This window comes from Recurvomyces mirabilis (genome assembly GCF_035927965.1).
Source record: "Recurvomyces mirabilis strain CCFEE 5264 chromosome Unknown scaffold_32, whole genome shotgun sequence".
NCBI classification, from domain to species: Eukaryota; Fungi; Ascomycota; class Dothideomycetes; order Mycosphaerellales; family Teratosphaeriaceae; genus Recurvomyces; species Recurvomyces mirabilis.
Window position 1 is genome coordinate 64,528 of NW_027041966.1, and position 19,890 is coordinate 84,417.

The 19,890-nt window shown below is 52.6% G+C and overlaps 8 protein-coding genes across 8 annotated transcripts; 3 read left to right on the top strand and 5 right to left on the bottom strand.

Moving 5' to 3' along the window:
- Positions 1–1,661: 1,661 nt before the first annotated feature.
- On the bottom strand, positions 1,662–3,035 carry LTS14_009526 (uncharacterized protein; the record flags this gene model as incomplete). The annotated part of the gene is made up of 1 exon (XM_064842208.1): positions 1,662–3,035. The coding sequence occupies one exon, from the start codon at positions 3,033–3,035 to the stop codon at positions 1,662–1,664; it is 1,374 nt and encodes a 457-aa protein (XP_064690114.1).
- Positions 3,036–3,380: 345 nt separating this feature from the next.
- NOP2 (rRNA (cytosine-C5-)-methyltransferase nop2) lies at positions 3,381–5,564 on the bottom strand (the record flags this gene model as incomplete). The annotated part of the gene is made up of 1 exon (XM_064842209.1): positions 3,381–5,564. One exon carries the CDS (start codon positions 5,562–5,564, stop codon positions 3,381–3,383), a length of 2,184 nt encoding a protein of 727 aa, XP_064690115.1.
- A 930-nt stretch (positions 5,565–6,494) lies between these two features.
- STE3 (a-factor receptor) lies at positions 6,495–8,072 on the top strand (the record flags this gene model as incomplete). Its single annotated transcript, XM_064842210.1, has 2 exons — positions 6,495–7,125; positions 7,186–8,072. 2 exons carry the CDS (start codon positions 6,495–6,497, stop codon positions 8,070–8,072), a joined length of 1,518 nt encoding a protein of 505 aa, XP_064690116.1.
- Positions 8,073–8,645: 573 nt separating this feature from the next.
- On the top strand, positions 8,646–9,215 carry LTS14_009529 (uncharacterized protein; the record flags this gene model as incomplete). Its single annotated transcript, XM_064842211.1, has 2 exons — positions 8,646–8,900; positions 8,958–9,215. The coding sequence occupies 2 exons, from the start codon at positions 8,646–8,648 to the stop codon at positions 9,213–9,215; spliced, it is 513 nt and encodes a 170-aa protein (XP_064690117.1).
- A 346-nt stretch (positions 9,216–9,561) lies between these two features.
- LTS14_009530 (uncharacterized protein) lies at positions 9,562–11,708 on the bottom strand (the record flags this gene model as incomplete). The annotated part of the gene is made up of 3 exons (XM_064842212.1): positions 9,562–10,800; positions 10,853–11,334; positions 11,396–11,708. The coding sequence occupies 3 exons, from the start codon at positions 11,706–11,708 to the stop codon at positions 9,562–9,564; spliced, it is 2,034 nt and encodes a 677-aa protein (XP_064690118.1).
- Positions 11,709–12,479: 771 nt separating this feature from the next.
- On the top strand, positions 12,480–15,117 carry LTS14_009531 (uncharacterized protein; the record flags this gene model as incomplete). The annotated part of the gene is made up of 2 exons (XM_064842213.1): positions 12,480–14,034; positions 14,795–15,117. 2 exons carry the CDS (start codon positions 12,480–12,482, stop codon positions 15,115–15,117), a joined length of 1,878 nt encoding a protein of 625 aa, XP_064690119.1.
- Positions 15,118–15,430: 313 nt separating this feature from the next.
- Positions 15,431–17,184, bottom strand: LTS14_009532 (uncharacterized protein; the record flags this gene model as incomplete). Its single annotated transcript, XM_064842214.1, has 5 exons — positions 15,431–15,949; positions 16,000–16,346; positions 16,402–16,689; positions 16,739–17,025; positions 17,090–17,184. 5 exons carry the CDS (start codon positions 17,182–17,184, stop codon positions 15,431–15,433), a joined length of 1,536 nt encoding a protein of 511 aa, XP_064690120.1.
- A 1,110-nt stretch (positions 17,185–18,294) lies between these two features.
- LTS14_009533 (uncharacterized protein) lies at positions 18,295–19,091 on the bottom strand (the record flags this gene model as incomplete). The annotated part of the gene is made up of 2 exons (XM_064842215.1): positions 18,295–18,863; positions 18,923–19,091. The coding sequence occupies 2 exons, from the start codon at positions 19,089–19,091 to the stop codon at positions 18,295–18,297; spliced, it is 738 nt and encodes a 245-aa protein (XP_064690121.1).
- Between the last annotated feature and the right edge of the window lie 799 nt (positions 19,092–19,890).

The following is a 19,890-nucleotide window of genomic DNA, read 5'->3' on the forward strand; positions in this document are numbered from 1 at the left end:
CGGCATGTTGACATATCTAGCAGAGGGGTTCGGGATGTGAGATGCCGAAGTCGGATACGATGCGTTTATGAACTCCAGGCGAGGAACGAGATCATGGACACCAAATTCGAAAGTACTGGATCAACCTAGATGTGAGACATCTTCGCCAAATCTATAGACGTACTTATCTGAGACGGTTGCTGTTGTCCCAGTGCTAGCGAAATTGATGGTGAACTGAATCTACAGGTGATAGATCCTCACGGCATCATGCCGGAGCAGAGACATGATTGACAGGCTACGCACGACACATTGGCCCATCAGGACGCAGTATGTACGCAGCACTGGACATCGCTGGGACCTGGACAGCCCAAATTCCTATGCTCGGCGTCAGTAGCTAGATATCATGAATGGTCATCGGCCGGACTCGGACAAAAGTGCACTCACTTCTTCAAAGAGTATGGGCATTTTCCCGATCCAGTGTTCGTCTTGGTGTTCGTGCAATAACCTTCTGTACTACCATGGTAGCAGTGGGAGTTCATGCAGCATCGGATATTGTCAGCCTCTAGAGCTCGAAATCAGCCGCGAAGTGGACCAGAATGTGTTGTAGGTTTTACTCACGTCCTGGACAGTCATTGACAGACCACCAATTGCCCTGAGAAGCACAAGTCTTGTAGTCCTTGTAGGTCCCTGAGATGCCCTGGATATATTGATCAGCTCCAAGTGTTGGAATTCCTGGATGGCAATCTTCGAGTTCACGGCATGAGAACAAGAGACTGCGGAGACTGCAGTGGTAGTACTGAGCATGGGGAGGTAGATGGTGAGCTGCATTATGGTTTGTCTTGAGATTTTCGCCTGGAAAGTGCTGATATCGCGTTGAGCAAGAGAGATAGACTCAGTATGTTGGAAGCTCACCTTCCTAATGCTACAGTTCTATCAGCTCCAGGGAGTCTAGGCTCCAGTCTCCATGGCCAGTGAAGCGCCAGACATCCAGCGTGCCTGGCATACGTCACATGAACATCTCCTGAGCATATTGCTCGTCCATACTGCCAACAGGTACAGTAACACAAGGATCATGCACTCCGCTTCCTCAGCTCTTGGCTCGGCCGTTCCTTGTTAACGGTCTCGTGTTGACTTATTTGCATAGGCTTGGCAAGTAATACAGTACGCATTTCACCACTAGGCCAAGTCGCTTTTGATGGCACAGACAAGCATGTACTTCGCTTGGGCTGCTCTTGGCTTGACCCTTCCACTTGCTTGCATGGCTTGGCAAGCAGCTAAGATATGCTGCGTTCCTCATGCTTGCTTAGACTGGTCCATACATGAGGATAGCACTTCGCAGGGCCGCTCCTGGAGCTAAGGTATCCCATGACGCAGCTAGGGCGTTCGGTGGTGTCAGGAGCATGTGGAGCTGTACATCGTGGTATAGTGGATCGATTGAAACACGTCGCTGCCTTGCTACTGTTATTTGCGACGATGAGGGTAGTATCGAACATAGTTCCAGACCTGCACCCACTTTCACGCTACGTGCTTCACTTAACTCTTGTTGGATCGGATGTCCGTGGAGGTCAGTTTCCGTGACGTCGAGTCTAGCTGATTCAATGTCTGCAGACCCGTGAGCGATGATAAATACTGTTCACTATCCTTGTATACCCAAGCGACCACAACAGTGTCCACATTGTCCCTCAACTCCCACTAAGCATCACCACCAGTTTCTCATCCCCGCCCACGACCCTTACATACTCTTCACCGCAAGGCCCTCCCCCCGCTTCAGCAACCTCAAGCGCCCTCCTAATCTGCTTCAAACTGACCCCACTCCTAGACCTCGCAAGCCAATGCTCAAATTCAGCATTACTCGTTCGCTTCAACATGAGCGCCCTCGCTCCCGAGCAAGGTTCCAGCGTTTCATACCAAGACAAAACCTCCTGCTTCAAAGCCAAATCCTCTTCATCCAATTCAGCCGCAGGCGTGAGTCGGAGGTCGATGAGTTTGCAGTCCAGATACACGATCGTATCGGCAATGTTGCGGACACGGTCGCTGAGGCCCGGCAACGAGTCGATGATGTAGATTCCACCTCCTCGACTGCCGCCTGCGACTCTGTTCTTATGTCCAGGATGCCAATTCGGCTGTACAACTTTCCACGGCCCTTTCCTCCCCATATGCGTTGGTAACCATATCGTGTTCGACTTCCCCTGCCATACCATCAGGTCCTGGATCGTGGAAACGTTACTCTGAAACGCTAAACTCCTCTCCAGATCCTTGTTCACGAGTGGAAGGTAGCCCATGCTAGCGCGATAGCGCTGGAGTTTCATATCCAAGCCGTTCTTGCTGACGGTATTGTGGGGTGGCAGGCGGTCCATGATATCTGTTAGGAGAAGGTCGACGCCCTTTGAAGCGGCAAGGCGCTCAAAAAAGTGGATATGCCAAATTGGTATATCGGCTGGGATGAGTGTAGGGAGAAAGGAGATGTCGCGCATCAAGCGGCTGGTGGCTGCGCTACGGACCTGGTTGCCGTTGGTATCCAGTAGTGGTGGTGGAGCAGCTGCCCGGGTACGGTAGACGATGCTGCCGTCACGGCTGGTGAGGAGCGTACCGGCCTCGAGCTGGCCAAGCAGAGGCGGAAGATTGGTTTCGGAGATCTTGGACCAAATGTCTGCATCATTCGTAGCTTGCTTGGATGTGAGGACGCTGAGGGGAGCAGTTCCTTGGAGCACAGCGTTGCTGGCTGCAGCACCACCCTGTCCACCAAGCAAACCCTGCTCAGGCGGCGGCGTGTTTCTCGAGAATCGACACATCGCACAGCTGCAATGCGGACTCAACGGCATGTGATGCGCCGTGTGCAAATGCCTCAGCACCGCCTTTACATTGCTGAAGGACTGCCCGCACCCATAGCAGAGTACGGAAGAAGGCCCAGCAATAATCTGAGTGGCAGCACCGTTGTGCCCGCCCTCGGGCATAGCGACATCTTGACCCGCAAAGTTGTCGATATGCTGTCTAAGCAGGCCCTCCCCCTCACCATGCCATGTGGAAGACTGAGTGTAGAGTAGTGACGGAGCCATTTCGATCGCCTTCGTAATATCCTTTCTAACCTGCCGAGACTCGTTTCCTGATTGGTGGTCTGGGAATCTTATATTGGAATTCCCTATTAGCACGTCTGATACAATCCCAGTGTCCCGATTGAGAAGGGGCTCTTATAATAACACATTGTCGCTGTAAGAACAAAGAGACGTCCGTGTCTCTTGTGTCGCGCGAGTGATTTGAGCTTCGAAATCGAGACAGGTGAGTGAACAATGACTTTGTGGTCAGATTATTCGCTGACCACGCGTCCAGGTCGGAAGCTTTGCTCATAGCGGCGGGGATGGTCTGAGTACATGGCCATGTCGATAAGAGAGCGGTACGAGCGATTATACGGCCTTCTTCGCACTCTTCTTCTTTTCCTTCTTGGCCTCATTGACCTTGGACGAGCCGTCCACCACCACCTTCTTCCCATTCACCTTCACATCATCCTCAGTAGCCTTTTCCACCACCCCGTTCACCTTCACCGTCTCTCCATTCGTTACCCTCTCCGGATGAAGAGCCTTCACAGCCTTACTCTTCGTCGCCCTAAAATCAATCCCCTTCCTCCTCATAGTCTTCTTCAAACTCCTTTCGATATACACCTGATCCTCATCCTCATCGAACCCACCAAACTCCGTCTCTTCAGCGACCTCCTCATCACTATTCTCTGGAACCTCATCATGATCTCCATTAGCTACACCCTCAGCCTCAGCATCCGCCTTGGAATTCGTTGCTAACCTCGCCACTTCCGCGGGCGTGCCTTGCGCTTTAACGGCCGTGGCGCCTGTCGGACCGAATTTCTTGAACTTTGCTACGAAGAATCCGTCCACGTTGAAGGCGTGAGGGTAGTATCTCCTCGTCTCCTTCAGGCTAGGGTGAAAGCGCTTGGATTGGTACCTTGTGAAACCTTCTTTGCCGAAGACGAGACCCGTAGAGACTAGTCGGACGTTGGGCCGTTGGTTGAGCGCGTACTGTACCACTTGCTCGTTCTCTTCGACGGTGACGGAGCAAGTGGAGTAGACTATGTAGCCTCCGGTCTTACTTGCGTGGTCTACTGAGTCGATGGCGGAGAGCAGAAGTTGCTTTTGGAGATGAGGTAGCCTCAAGAAGTCGTCGGGCGTCTTGTTTGTCTTGACGCTAGGATCTTTCGCGATAACACCTGTTCCTGAGCAGGGTGCGTCGAGGAGTACGCGATCGAAGCCTCCCATTACACGTGGAAACTCTTGGGCGGAGTAGTTGCAGACGATGGTGTTCTTCACGCCTAGACGGTGGATGTTGCCTATGAGACCTTTGGCACGATCTTTGCTTGCGTCGTTGGCGAATATGCAGCCAGTATTTTTCATAAGAGCCGCCATGTGTGTGGTCTTGCCACCGGGAGCAGCAGCCATGTCGAGCACCCGTTCGTGCTCTTGTGGTGCTAATGCCATAACAGGCAAGAAGGAGGAGGCGGCTTGCAGGATGTAGTGCCCAGCCAAGTACTCTGGCGTGGCACCAAGAGGGACCTGAGACTCAAAGATCTGCAGGCCGACTTTTGACCATTTCCCAACAGGTTCGAGACTAACACCACGGTTGATCAAAACGTGAGCCAAGTCACGTCGATGTGTTCGTAGTGTGTTCGTACGCAGGACCATCGGACGAGGCGTCTCGTTGGCATCAAAGAAAGCCAGGGCTTCTTGTGGAGTAAACAGGCCAAAGAGCTTCTCGGCAAGGAATGGAGAATAGCCGTAATACGCAACAATGTCTTTCAGAACGGCTTGTGTGTAGTCGGCACGACTGCGAGTAGGGTCGCGGAGCTCCTTGAAGTTGCTGAGCACTCGCACAGCCTCAGTGATCCGAGTTCGCAATAGCTGTAGATCGGGCGCCAGGCTACTCGTCTTTCCAGCTTCGTCATCGCTCAGGTCCAAGTCTGCAGGAGCAATGTTGGTCTGCAGCGCATCGTCCGCCAGTTCTTGCTCGGCATCCTCTTCCTCCTCCGCTCGTCGTGCATCTAATTTTTGCGACAGGCCTGCAATATTCGCCGCTGTCAATGCTTCCTCACCATCGGAATCATCATCCTCGGACCATACACCCTTCTGCACGACATCCTGGTCCTCGTCCAGCAAGTCTTCCTCCTCCAGATCCGACGGTGCGTCCGCGAAATCCTCGGCATCGCTGTCCAGTGCGTCGTCTAAATCAGCGCCTGCCAGACCACTCAGCCCATCTTCCATGACGTCTGCATCGTCAATAGCATCGCCACTCAGATCGGAGACGTCGTCCTCATCTTCCTCCAACGACAACGGCTGCTTGGCGATCTTCTGCTGCGTCTTGAAGTCGCCCTTGGTGCTCTTCTTGCCAGCCGAGTTTGCAGCGTGCTTCGGTCCTCCGTTCGCCACTGCCTTCACCGCTGGCGCATTCCCGCCCTTCTTCTGCTTCTTGATAGCTCCATTCGTAGGAGCCGCAGACTTTCTCTTCTTGCCGAAGAAGCCTTCGTTCAGTGGTTCGGGTGGCCCTTGCTTTTGCATGCGCCGGGATAGTGGTTTGGAGGGCGCCATCTCAACAGCCGTTAGTTTCGATCTGGAGGTGCTTTCCTCAAGCTCGCGTGCAACAGTTCTGATCACCCGAGCAGAAAATACTCAACTTTGCTCGCGCGGAAGCTTTCCGTACATATTCTGCTAACGGAGCTATCGGATGTAGCGACGACCAGACATTCCAACATCCTCCTCCATGTATATTTAACTCCTCTACAGCCCAACTGGCTCCTCACAATCCTTCTCAAGCTCCTCGGCGGGGAGCAATGGGTGCCCGTCTAGATAGATGAGCGCTCCCTGCTTTCGGCTGATCCGACAGACCACGATGACCATAGATATGGACTGGATCTGACGTCCTTGTGGCGCCACCACCAATCCGGCATGGACAGCGGCGATCAGAATACCACCTTCTATACCCAGACTCTGTCTCGTACTCAGCATTCACAAACACTTCCTACCCTCGAAGCGGCTCGTTTCACCTGCATCTATTGACCGCTGAGCTAAAATCCTATTGACACCCAAATTCAGCACTCCCATATGGCCGCCACATGTACTCCCAACCACGACCATCAAAGAACTATAACAGCGCCACTGCTACACTATGGCCTCACAATCACTTTCTCATCATACTGAGGCCTGTAGAGACGGTTTGTACTGGTCTCTTTCCCATGCTCTGTCATGCTCACATTGCCACTTATTGAAGACACGGTCTTATCGATCGTCACGCTTATTGATGCGGTATTGGTTCTGACTCTACTATTGAGAGCTTCCACAGCCTATTGGAAGTCTACGAGGACTGTCAGACCCACATCGCTTGATCTGCTTCTTCTTCTTGTTTCTTGACATTCCTTCCGCAACCACAATATCACACATCGAACACTTTTACCGCTCCTTTGAATTGACAGCAAACACATAAAGAAGTATCAATCCGACACAGACGAACTCGCAACAGCAATGGCACCAATACCAAATCTCCTCGGCCTCCTGCAGCGTGCAACCACTACAGACGTCACGGACGACATGCAACTACCATCAGATGCCCCATACCCCCTAGCGACCGCTCTCGCAGTACTTTCCTTCCTCGTCTCAATCACGCTCCTCAGCCCAGCCTACTCCCACTATCGCAATAAGAACCTCGGCGCACTGACACTCGTCCTCTGGACCATCGTCTTCAACCTCCGCATCTTCACCAACGCCCTTATTTGGCCCAACGACAATATCGCAACCTGGTTCGACGGTCACGGCCTCTGCGATGTGGAAGTCAGTCTCCAAGCGGCCTGGACAGTGGCGGCGCCAGCTGCACTAGCAAGTCTTCTTCGCGGACTGGCTCACGCTATGGATACCAATCGTGTTTCTCTCGGCGGGAAGACCAAAGCGCAGCTGTTGAGAGAAAGAGCCATAGATGGAATGTTGTGTTTGGGCTTCCCCGCACTGCATATGCTCATCCTCTACATCGTCCAAGCGCGCCGCTACGCCATCTTCGGCATCATGGGTTGTGTGCCTGATATCTCTACCACGTACCTCACAGTGGCGATCTACTGGCTTCCGCCCGTCCTTTGGACAATCTTGGATGCCTACTACGCTGGTTCGTTCCGTTCCCACCTACTTATTTTGGATGATAAATACTGACCAGTTTCCTCAATAGTCCTCATCCTCACCCGCCTAATCCACCACCACCTCACCTTCGCCTCCATTCTCGCAAACAGCAACATGACAAAAAACCGCTTCCTACGCCTCTATCTCTTCTGTACGACCTTAGTCCTCTTCTTCGTGCCCCTCCAATTGTTCACGCTCTACTCCAACCTCAGCCAAAAGGACTTTGAGCCTTTCAGTTGGGAGCGGTGGCATGGCGCGGAGACATGGGACGAGATCCTTATGTTCCCCAGTGAAGGCCGGGTGCTTTATCCAGTCTACGTCTGGCTTGGCGGTGGAATGTTCATCTTCGTGTTCTTTGGATTTGGCAGGGATGCGGTGGAGATGTATCGGTCTGGGTTGGTGGCCATGGGGGCGCATAAAGTGTGGCCGAGCTTGAGTCGGGAGGGTACGCCAAAGCAGTCGTCGACGGGGACTCGGAGCTCTGTCAGCAGCAAGGCGAGGATGCTGTTCAGTCGGAAGGGGTCAGCGGTGTTAAAGAAGCATTATGATACGGATTGCTCGCAGTCGACTACAGTCACCACGACGACAGATGCCGATGGTGTATCGCCCAATTCTGCAGTTTTCCCGAAGGACATCAACAATCACAACATAGCTGTAGATGCTGAGAAGGATACGGGACCATCTGCTACGCAGCCATCTCTCCTCAAGCGCCTCACGACGGCTTTTCGACCTCGCCAGGCTACGAGTTTCCGAAACTTCTCGCTCACGTCTTGGAATGGCAAAGCCGTGAAGTGCGGCATTTCGTCGTCTTGGCAAGAATCGCGCAGCGAGGCTGCGAGCATGGAGGTTGTTGTGCATACTGAGGTACGCCAGGCGAGCGAAACGGCAGGGACAATGGAGACGAAGGCGGCAAAGGGTGGATCTCATGCTGTGTAAGCGAATTGTGAGCTGATCAGACGGCCTCTAGTGGCATTGGTCTCTGTTGCTTTTACGGAGCGACATCACAACGGGCGCGAGCATGTACATATACTGCTGATCTGTTGTCCACATATCTGGCGAACGGCTTAACGTAATCGCGAATGAGCAATCGGAATCGAGAGGTTTCTCACCCTCGTTCACCGTAGTTCATGTCTCGTCCGTATACCGCTGCTGATGACGACTGACAACGAGGTCGAAGAAGGACGAAGTAATGGGCTGAATGACAAATGAGGCCAGCCAAGGCTACACGGAGTTTTCGTACGTCATATTGAACATCTTTTCTCCACTCTAGATGTCGCCTATCAACAGAGCTGACGGCCCTTTGCATATACCAAGACATTATATTGGGGTCCTGGGCTCCGAAGCGGTTTGTAGGAAGGATTGCACAGCATGGACAGAGGCGCAGCGCACTCATTCGCTATATGTAGACACGTCGATACATAAGGTATGCGGCTTTCCAAAGTACTGCTCTAGGTCCACCCCATCTTCTTGCCCAACCTCACGAATCCATCGTCGCTCGACTTCCCAACAATGAAGATGAATTTCACCTTCGCCTGGCCACTCATGATGGGCGCAATGCTCGGCCCATCCCTCACAACAGCTCAAGGCCTAAACATTAGTGCAATCGGCACAGCGAACAATGCCTCTACCCTCGAATGCTGGAATCTTGCAGCTCCTCCCTTTGGAGCAGCAGGCGCAGCGAACTATCCCATTGGAAACTTCACGAATAGCTTTGTTGGCGTAATACCACCACAGACGTATATCGGGCAGGCGTGGGCGAGACAGGTGCGGCAAATCGTTCTCGAAAGGTCTGTGATGCAGCCTTACTGACACATGACATAGATACAATATTCCATCTTCCTTAGTGGACTAGCACGCATCGCTTTGCCGACCCGCCCAAGCATTTCCAGCGATTCTGAGGCCTACTTCCAAGCCGGTGAGATTCTGATTGCCACAGACTTACAGAGTCTGTCTGCTCTAGGTCACATCACAGACTTTCCAAGCAGTGTTGACACCACCATCGCTCAGTTTCCTGTAGCTGGCAATGTTGTACCTGAGCACAAGGTATTACATGCCGGCCGCTGCTCGAAGGACGATTGAGAGACGCTGCATATTGCAGACAAACCAAGTAGATTTCTTGAGCCTGGTACCGACACGTACGCGCTGCTCGAGCCAGCAGTCGCGGTGGACGTATCGTCGAACATGACGCGCTATCCTGTAGACAGGTCTGCGGGTCTCGTGCATACAACTTCGTACTCTAGAAACGGGGTATGGGAGCTTCTCGACCACCCTCCGAAAACAATGATCAACGCCACCAACGCCTCGCTCACTAACGGACATGTCCGCTTACACATTATCCTCGTTCATGCATGCCCTGTTTGTTCGGAGCCCTCAATCGTGTTGAACTCGTTCAATGCGCCAAGATGATTCCTGCAACTTTCCATTCTCAATACATGCTCGCGCGACCTAGTGTTTCCAGCCTGAAACCCATACCGACCATAGCACGAGGATCGAGGGCACCTCTGCCGTCGAAGACCCATCTTGGTTCTTTGATGATCTTTGAGATGTCGGCCCAGTATAGCGGCGTCGAAGTGTCTTTCTCTGTCTGGCCGCTGCCAGATGTGGATGTACATTCCGTGCAGTCAGCAGGACAGACTGCTTCCGGAAGCAATCTACTTTGCAGATCTGCTGGCAGTGGAGACATTTTTGGTGTTCGTGGCGGTGTAGGTGGTTTGCTGATGTTGACTTGGTCGAGATTAGAGGTGATGCGAAGGAGACCAGATGGTGTGGCGCCATCGTAGCTATCTGCAGAAGATTCCGGTTTGGTCGGCTTGGCTTGCTCGGTGATCTTGAACATATCCCAGTCTGTGAGCACGAGGACTGCATTGCTGTCTGCGCACGCCACATAGGGATCCGAGAGGACTTCGACCGGTCCCTCCGGCTTGCAGACTGCAAATTCTTGTTCCAGCACACTCAGCTCTCGCTTGATGTCGCTTTCGCTGCACAATGGGTCGAAGATGGAAATGCTCTTTGGTCCTTCCTCGAGCAAAATACGAATGACATCCAGAGCTGGCGACTCGCGTGCATCTCCTGTGTTCTTCTTGAATGCGTAGCCCAAGATCGTGATCTTCTTGCCTCGCAGAGAGTTATTGAGCGTGGCGATCACATTGCGTGCGAATCTGTCGCGCTGGAAGTTGTTCATCGTGAGCACCTGTTGCCAGTACGCCGCTACCTCGGGCAGGCCAAGCGACTCGGAAAGATATGTTAGAGATGCGATGTCTTTCCTGAAACATGAGCCTCCAAATCCCAGACCAGCTTTAAGGAATTGCGGGCCAATTCTAGGGTCCATGCCTACTGACTTTGCGATTTCGCCAACATCGGCTCCAGTCCTTTCACAGATGGCAGAGATCGAATTGATGCTGCTGATCCGCTGAGCAAGCATGGCATTGGCGGCTAGTTTGCAAAGTTCAGAGGACCAGATATTGATTGGTGCAATCCTCGATCGTGGTACCCAGGCAGCGTATAGATTGGCGAGTGCTGCAGCTGCTCGGTGGCCAGAAATGGTCGACTCGCATCCGATGACTACGCGATCGGGTTGCATCAAGTCGCGGACTGCTGTACCTTCTGACAAAAATTCCGGGTTCGATAGGACTGGGAAGACAACGCCTGGTCGATGTGCCTCCATCTGTGTAGAAAGTTAGCTCTGCGTTATTCTGGAAAGATCACGTGAGACATACAATATCCTTCATCAATTGCCCTGTCTTGCATGGAACAGTGCTCTTTTCCACGAGTATGCAACCGGGCTTCGCGTTCATCGCAACATCACGACATGCGCCCTCAAAGGCAGCCATATCCGTTGCTCGACCAGCACCCACGCCTCGTTTCTTCGTTGGTGTATTGACGCTGATCAAGCACATATCCGCTTCTTTGATCGTCTCAACACATGCGGTCGAAAAGAAGAGGTTCGGCTGACGTCTTGGCTCAACGACCTCATCTGGCGTCTCGCCATCGATCGCACCTGCCCGCGCTTGTCCGACACTAGACCTCCTCCGCCATTCCGCTCCACCGTCTCTTGCTATTCGAACAACATCTTCGAGGCCGGGTTCGTGAATAGGCAGATGTCGTCCCTTCCAGGCATCAATGCGTTTCTGATCGCGATCGACGACGATCACTCGAATGTGAGGGTTGTGCAATGCGATTACTGCAGCAGTCGGGCCGCCTGATCACATACATGTCAGTACTGACAGTCGCACGTCGATATCCATGATCGCGTGACATACCGACATAACCGGCGCCTATGCAGCAAACAGTTCGGATAGGCACGTTGGCTGCAGTCTCAGGGTCCATGATGTCGGGAAGTGCAGCGCGGAACTGCGAGGGCTGCGGTGTCCCTGCTCGCTGTGGTAGCGCTGTCATATCTGGGGGAGGAATAGCGTAGGTCTCGGCATAGGCGAAAGGCGAAATGTCATGAGGCGTCTGCGGGCCCGTCGAGTTCGAGTCGACGGCACTATCGTCAGACCGCCCGAGAGATGGTGCCTGTTCGATCATATCGGCCATGGATGCAAAGGCATCGACAACAGGCCAGCGGCTCATGGAGGCAAGCTGTCAAGGCGAAGGCTTGTGCAACTGCGTTTATGTGAGGCTGTGGCGGGGTGCTAGGCGAGGAAGGAATGCAGCATGTTTGTCAGGATGGGGCGGATTCGCGCGACATCTTGTACCTGCGATGAATGCACCACTGCCCGAACTTCGGCGAGAGCACGACAGTGTTCACGCCAGGCTCTAGCCGCGACAGCCCACAACGGCGATGATAATAATAATAACATTGGTCGGGCATGACATGCATGCGACGACCCTGCTGCTATGTTCTTGATGGTGGGATGGCACGTTTGAGCCAAAATTTGGGAAACCGCGCTCTCCACAGCCAATCAGATCGCCAACGTGGTGGAAGAGGCAACGATTATGGAATGGGTGAGAAGTCGCGATGCGACCTCGTGCTTGAGTCGAGCCACCTCAGCAGCTCACCACCCACTCCCGTAGCGGCGCCGAAGTCGATTTCAATTGCTCATGTGCATGTCCGGCAAGCATTTTTTTGGTCGTCGCCGACACTACGCTGGAGTACAATCTTTTTCGCCTGCCCTATAAATCTCACCCTTCCCACCACCACGCGCCGCGAGGTCACCCGAGCCATTATATCATCACTGGTCCTACCGTGACCTAAGACATAAGGGTTTGTCTTGCCTAACAAACAATGCACCTCTGATCCGATATGTTATAGCGAGGAAGGAACATCCCCTCAGACAACAGCACTTGGCAAACGCACGTACATCTTAGCCCATAACCTAACGCACGAACTTTGTGGCCAAGATGACTGAATCTCAACCTCACTCCGCTCAGGGTGGCTTTCTCAAGCCGGAATTTCCAGTACAACTCGTCGGCAAGAAGGTATTACTGGCCACAGAATCACTCGGTCCCGTCAATGGTGTCAGCCGCACTACTGGCATGCTGGTGGAGTACCTGCGCAACAATGGAGTGAACGTCGCCACATGTGCGCCGCTGTACAAAGGGCAGAATATCATAACAACCGAGTCCAAACAACCACGGCAGCCCATAGTCAACCCAGAGTGGGTGCGATCTATTGAAGCCAAGTCCTCATCGTTGGCCTCCCGGGCGATTGGTGGTTCATGGCAATTCCACTTCGATCGAGACGAGGCAGCGCAGCAGGCGCAATCGTTACTGCAACCGTCCTCGGCGCAAGGCAGGAATCCACAGATGATCCGCAGAAGCAAAAGCAATGATGGCAAGAAGAAACCTGAAGCCACTGCGGAGACTGGACGACACAACCCGGAGTTCAGACTGCAAGGCTACCCGCTTCCATACAATCCAGACCTGACAGTGGCATACCCATTCCGACTCGGTGTGATTTACGACAAGACATTCATGCCCGACATTATCTATCTCGCCAGTCCCGCATCTGTTGGCTTTCAATTCCTGATTCAGCTACGACAAATCGACCACCCGCCACCAACATTTCTGAACTTCCAGACTGATCTTTCCGCATACGCCGAGATCCTCTTTCCACCACCGCTGGATGGGTACGGTGTGTACTTGTTGCAAATGGTCCAGGGCTACCTCTTCCGTGCTCCGTCCGTGCGCACGATTTTCTACCCGTCTGCATACGTACGCAAATACATGGAGAAGGCTGGCGCACCGTCTCATAAGATGAGGCAGCTAGGTAGAGGTGTCGACACTGAGCTGTTCAATCCCGGGCGACGAGGCGAGGCTTACCGAAAGGAGATTGCACCAAACGGCGAGATCATCTTTGCCTGCATCTGTCGCATTGCGCCAGAAAAAGGCTTTGAATTCCTCGCCCGAGCTGCTAGAAAGCTCAAAGAAAGCGGTCTGGCATTCAGACTATTGATCGTCGGTGGCAACAAGAACCCAGCAGTCATGCAGGAGGTCAAGGATTATTTTACTGGTCTTGATAAGGAAGTCATTTTTACGGGTATGCTTCGTGGTGTCGACCTCGCGCACAAATACGCAGCCGCCGATGTCTTCCTGCATTGCTCGATTACAGAGACGTTCGGTCTCGTCGTTCTGGAGTCGATGGCTTCTGGTGTGCCTGTCATTGCTCGGGATGAAGGCGGGCCTTCCGAGACAATCAAGCACGGCAAGTCTGGCTTCCTAGTCCCACCTCACGATCTTGAGACATTTGTCAAGCGTTCCCGCGAACTCGCCATCAATACTGCGCTTCGACAAGAAATGAATGAGAACGCAAGATTGCAAGCTCTGGACACGACGTGGGATAAGATCAACAACCAGGTCGCTCTCGAGCTCGCTGCAGTACTGGAAGAGCATCCAGCCAAGACTCATCAAGAGAAGAAGGTGCATGGCTTCTACGGCACATGGATCAATATGGCAGGTGTGTATTTCGCCGTCGGGATTGTTTGGGTTTTTTGGCTCATTGCGGTGATACCCATGATTGCTTGTGGTCTGGTGCACGGCATGTTCAGCAGAAAGCGATAGATTGGGCACACATTGGTCTCCATAACGAAAATGAGGAATGCTTCGTCGATACAGCAGGGCGTTGTGGTTCTAGTGTGGCACTTCTTCCGCGGTCTTCGACTCGTGCAATCAATCACCTTCCACATCCATCACTAACTCCCTACCACACCCTGTTTCCTGCGTTTTGCTGTGCTTAGTGGCTACGGTATCGAACCCTTTTGGAAGCTTGTAACCTCTACCTACGATATTGTGTCGCTCTACACCTGAATTGGAAGAAGCGCTTGGCTAGAATGGTTGCCCAGCTTGCATCAGCAGACTCGCCTCTAATCGCAAGCCAATCAACGTGTCGATCACGAATCGTATGATGCGCAATGTACAGCTCCTTCGCCACTCTCAATCCGGTCCCTACATGTCATAAGTCACACCTGCTGATTTACTTGTGCTTCATCCTGTCCTTTGTGCCCTCTACTATCATATTGCAAGATCTCCTCAACTCGCACGGTTATCACAAAAACATCATCCTATGCTCGTTGCTGATCACTTTAAGACAATACCGAGGAGTTTTGTCCGTCACCTCTCTATAGACAATATCTCAGTCTGACAATAATCTGCGCCTAGAATCTCCATGGCTATCGGAGACGTTCAATGGGACTGCTCTACGAGTCGTCCCATCATAGACGGCATGACTATTAACCCCGACACTGGTGCAGTACAGCCCGCGTCGATCCCGATGACATACGGGCCACCAACCATCGACATAATATGGCATAACATGAACTACGAGAAAGACGTTTGGAGACTCAGCAGAGGACCAACTGGACCTTCGATCGATAAAGTGTTCATCCGAATCGCGAAACTCGTCCAGGACCGCTGGATCACGCTTCATTCGGTCACTGCCACCCAATATACATTTGTCGTGGTGTGCGAGTCCGAAGCGACAGAAGACGAGTTCCATCGTGTGGCGTGGAATAGTGGCATGGATGGTGTTGTGTTGCACTAGCCTTCTTGCACCACAGCTCTGTGGGCAAGAAAGGAGATCTGGATGTGCTTTCGCCTTCGGATCCGGTCTCAAGGACAGACATACCCTAATCAAGGCCCTACATTGCTGACATTTATGTTCTGAGGAGCTATGGGTGGGCTCTTTGAATCTAAACGGTCATAGAACGTCATTACGAGAGCTCAATCGAGCTTGCGTACGAGGACCATAAGAGCAAGCAGATGGCATTACTCTACCCCGGCTAGCAGTGTACTAATGAGATGGGGTTGAGTGTGCGTACTTAGCGTTCCGCATAATACGAGGAATCAGATGACATCTACCACCCTACGGCTCCGCCATTCTGAAAAAGTGTGTCCACAACACCACCACTGACCAGAGCATTGACAGCGATTGAGTCGGTGGGTATATCTGCAAGTTGCATGACTGCTCGACAAAGTCCACAACCATCTATCCGAGGAGCCACTGCAGTGAGGTTGCCACCCGCCTGCATTACCTTTGGTGCCAGAGTATAACCTTGCCGGTTTGGTGAGTGAACCTCAATTGAGAGAGAGCTGCATGCGTGGCCGGACGATGCAATAGTGGCATTCACAGTTGCTCCCGTAATTGTGGTCATGCTGGGCGCCACGAATATCTGACCTTGTAGCGCAAAGCTGGTTGCTGAGACCGAAAAGGAAGGAGCGTTGCGGATCAGGTCACTGGATACCGAGAACGGAAAGTATGCTGTTGTGCCGAAGACCGAACTTCCAGTCGAATCTTCTGCGGTGAGGCTGGCATGATATCCATTGATAGAAAGGTCCAACGAGGACGGTGAGGATGCTCCTGCAGCTGAGAGGACCTGGTACAGCGATCAGCAAGGTCACATCTCGATGTGTAGAAATCGCATACCCTGATGTTGCCAGACAGCTTCAGCTTTCCATCTACACCGAAATCGTACGTTACGTTCACTGGCTTGATGGCCATAGGGGTAATCGGAGATCTTAGGTTCACCGAATACGGCATCGTGTCAATAGCTCGGCCCATGAGCGATACGCAGGTGTCCAGGAAATCTGGTCCTTGAGCCAGGAGCGCCTGCATGGTGGCATTGTTGTCGCTCTCGTACAATCGTCGATCTGATTGAGTACTGATATTACTTGTGGTCACCAGTGGCCCACCCTTCTGGCCAGCCCAGGAGACGTACTCTTGAACGACAAGTGGACCAAATACACCTCTTGTTGAGTCGAAGTCAGCGCCGCCTGCGACACAGAGCATCGTCAGTCGGATTTGAAACAGCACAGCATGTCAACTCACCATTACTATTGTTCGGAGTCACAGCCGTTGCATCGACCACGTCCGGGATGCCACCATGATGTACGGAGCTCAGGGTATGGCCACAAGCAGTAAGACCAATTGCATCTGCCCTGTCGAAGCCTGCGCGCTCGAAGTACAGCAAAGTGGTGTCTAGGTCAGTCTCTGGCGCCGGCACACCTGTCGTCAAGCCTGCCGACGATGCATCGACTCGACCTGCCTTGTATTGCATCATGCGACCGCCACAAAGATTATCCGACATGACCGTGCCAAGAGCGACGAGATCGGCCACTACATTGTCTGTCAGCATTGTGGTCCGGCCAGGTTCGTGAGCTCTTACTAGACACTGCATCGTTCACGAATGGCCGCCAAAACGTGAAAGAGTCATTGAAAGCACTTCCAGACTTCTCACCCCTCGCCGTCTCAAACCCAATGCTTGCATCCACACCACCGGTACCTGCCGTAACATTGGCGGTGATCATGTCGTGAAAGAGCACCCGGATCCATTGTGCTGCGGTCGTGCGGCCACTCTTCAGCGCTGCGTCGCCAGTCTGCGTAACGTATCGTGCGCAAGGAGTAATGGCGGAGGAGAAATTGGAGGCATATGCTCCCCAGTTGTCCACAAGGCTGTGAAAGTCGTTAATGTGAGCCCATGAGTGCTCCAGAGCTGGCTTCAGCGCGCCGATCTTACATGTGCTCGAGAAATGACGTTCGAGCGTCAGGGTAGTAGAGTGCTCCTTCGGCCGAGAGAACATGTATCGCAAGCAAAGTGACCCGGGCGAGCATCGTGATGGTCCCTGGGATGTGAAAAGAGTGATTGTAAGTGCTGTAGAGATGATGTGCAATCCATATAAGCTGACACCGTACCAGATGGTATGCTATGTACCAATGCACCATGCCATGCTGTCCTCGTTCGATGCCGTGTAAGGTGGTAATGTATTGTAACTGGAGTGCTACCATACAACATGTTTCCTATTTCAGGAAGGTCTTGCGTCGATTTTGGGGTCAGCAATGTGGTCTGCTTACATAGCCGGCAGATTGCCTGCATAAGCGAACCCATCCTTGTTTGAACATGGCAGGTGAGAGTGCCGGAGACAGATGCCGTCCCAAGAGAATGGCGAGGCTGGGATGTCTTGATTGCATCGCCTGGACTAGATCGTCCAGCTAGGGGTTGCAATTGTGCTGAAGAATGACAACTTGGTGTATATGTATGCAGGGTAAGCATCGATACCTATATCCAATATTGTTAGGATATACGAGATGGCCCATAAAACCAGGCTGTCACCACGATACCAGCAGTTGTAAGCCAGATATCTCGTTAGCATCATCTACAACGCTGCATAATTTACTATATAACGCTGCACCATCTTAGCCTTTACTGCAGGCTAGACTCGTCCACGTTCGGAAGAGCCTGTAATTTTCGGTCGGGCCTGATCTCCTTGTGCTACAGTAGTTTTGCCGGAGTCGAGAGATACTTAGTCTAACAATAGTCCTTGATCTCCGGCCCCATTGCTTGTCGGACTTGTTCCCAAGCCTCCATGTCTTGCTACGTATGGCTTCCATATCTCTGCTCTCAATCTCTTCTAACCTAAAAAACCAGTGGTCGATCCGTGTCGTAAGGCCGCGGTAATCGGCAACAGCTTTGTGGAGACCGCACTGATGCTGCTGCTATGCTGGCCAAGGAAGACCATAGCGCGGATATCGGCCCTCGAGGATAGAGCCAGTCCTCGTCATTTCAAAAGAGGAGAGAAGGGAGATACAACTACGCCGAACTTCTTAGCTTCAAACCATCTTCGTTGTTGGTATGGATATTGGTGGACTCCATAAGCTCCGTGGCAGAGTCAGGTCGATGATAGACTGGCTGCAGCTGACTTGGGTACCAGATGTAGAAGCTGATCATGATGCGTAGATTGGCCATTCGTTCTGCATAAGATAGCCATCCTTGCCCATCACAAATTCGACGACTCGGTAAAGATTGCGGAGCAGAATTGCCGCGGAAGTACCGTAGAGCATGTATAGACATACACCCCACGGTATCGAAGTGTGCGACCGAGCTGAGGCGTCGGCGGCTGAAAAAAGGTAAGCTTGGTAGCGCATCTGAAACACCAGACAGCATCCGACGAATCCCGCAAACATCAGAATCTGCAGCATGAGGCCGGCAACGACGATATACTCGCCGATCTTCACAGTGCTATCCGTGGAGCTGCCCAGTAGCCCACCACCGGTCGACTGCACATTGAGACAGGTGAAGTCTCCCACTACGAAATAGATCGTTGTCCGGCGGGCCGTGATAAGCGCGAATCGTTCACCATCGACAGCTCGGATGATGCGAGAGTACACCATATACAGCGTCGCAGCAAAGAAGACAGCAGGAAGGAGCAGAAAGATACTCTGGACCAGGAAGAGTACAAGGTTGCCAGTCGCGTTGGTGGAGAGGGCGCGAGTAATGTAGCCCAGAAATTCACCTGTGATCATGATATCAGCGGAGGTCCGTGGACAGCTACTGTGACGGGTACAAACTTACAGACGCCGCCTATGACGAAGGGAACGCAGAACCACATCCTTCCTTTGCACATTCTCCATGTGTGCATGACCGTTGCCAGAGTGAAGAGAGTGGCGAAAACGATCGCGGCAGGTAAGTTCGGAAGGTAGTCCCATAGGTAGCTACCATGAAACGTTTCGAGTTCCGGCATGGCGAAGTGCGAAAGATCCTCTATGTCAGTTGCTTTGCTCTAGTTTCACTCGCAAATTGTCCTGATTGGATGAAAGTTAAGATGAGTGATACCTTGGACGAAGGACCTGGGGCTGCAGTGTAGACGAGTTACATTTCGTTCGAGCAGGGTCGATGGTATATGCGAGAGTACCCCTTCGACATGGTCTTCGCAGTCTCCAGTCCGTGGGGTTCAGGCAGAGACATTGCTGCGGACACGCGTGACGGGATGGCAGTCTCTTGGTGGGTAATACTGCAGCCGACCCACATAGCTGTCAACAGCATGCCATATTGGGTCTCAACGGATGAGGTAGTTGATTGCTGTATGTGCGCAAGAAGCGGGTGGAATCCTTCGACAGCTCCGGATACGCGTATCCATATAACAGCCAATGAGAGAGGTGCTCGGCGCCGTGGAAGAGATGCGAATGCGATGCGATTCCCTGAGTGACCACTAGGCTGACATATTCATTTCACTTAGGCCATGAATACGCGTATTCCAGTGATGTGCATCAGTCTACGGCCCTGGCCCTCAATGTTTCGGCGGAGCCATAAGAAGTCCAGAGGAGGATGTCTGCAGTGGTGGATCGTGCTACCAGATCTCGAAGGCTGAATCGCGGTGCTAAAAGCAAGTACAGTAAAGTCCGACACGTGAAGTGCGACGAAAGTCGACCATCTTGCCGGCTTTGTTCAAGTTCTGGCCATGAGTGTAGCTTTCTCTCTCAGAGTCATCCAAGTGACAACGTCAAGAACGACGTGACTTCGAACGAGGGGCCCCCGAGATC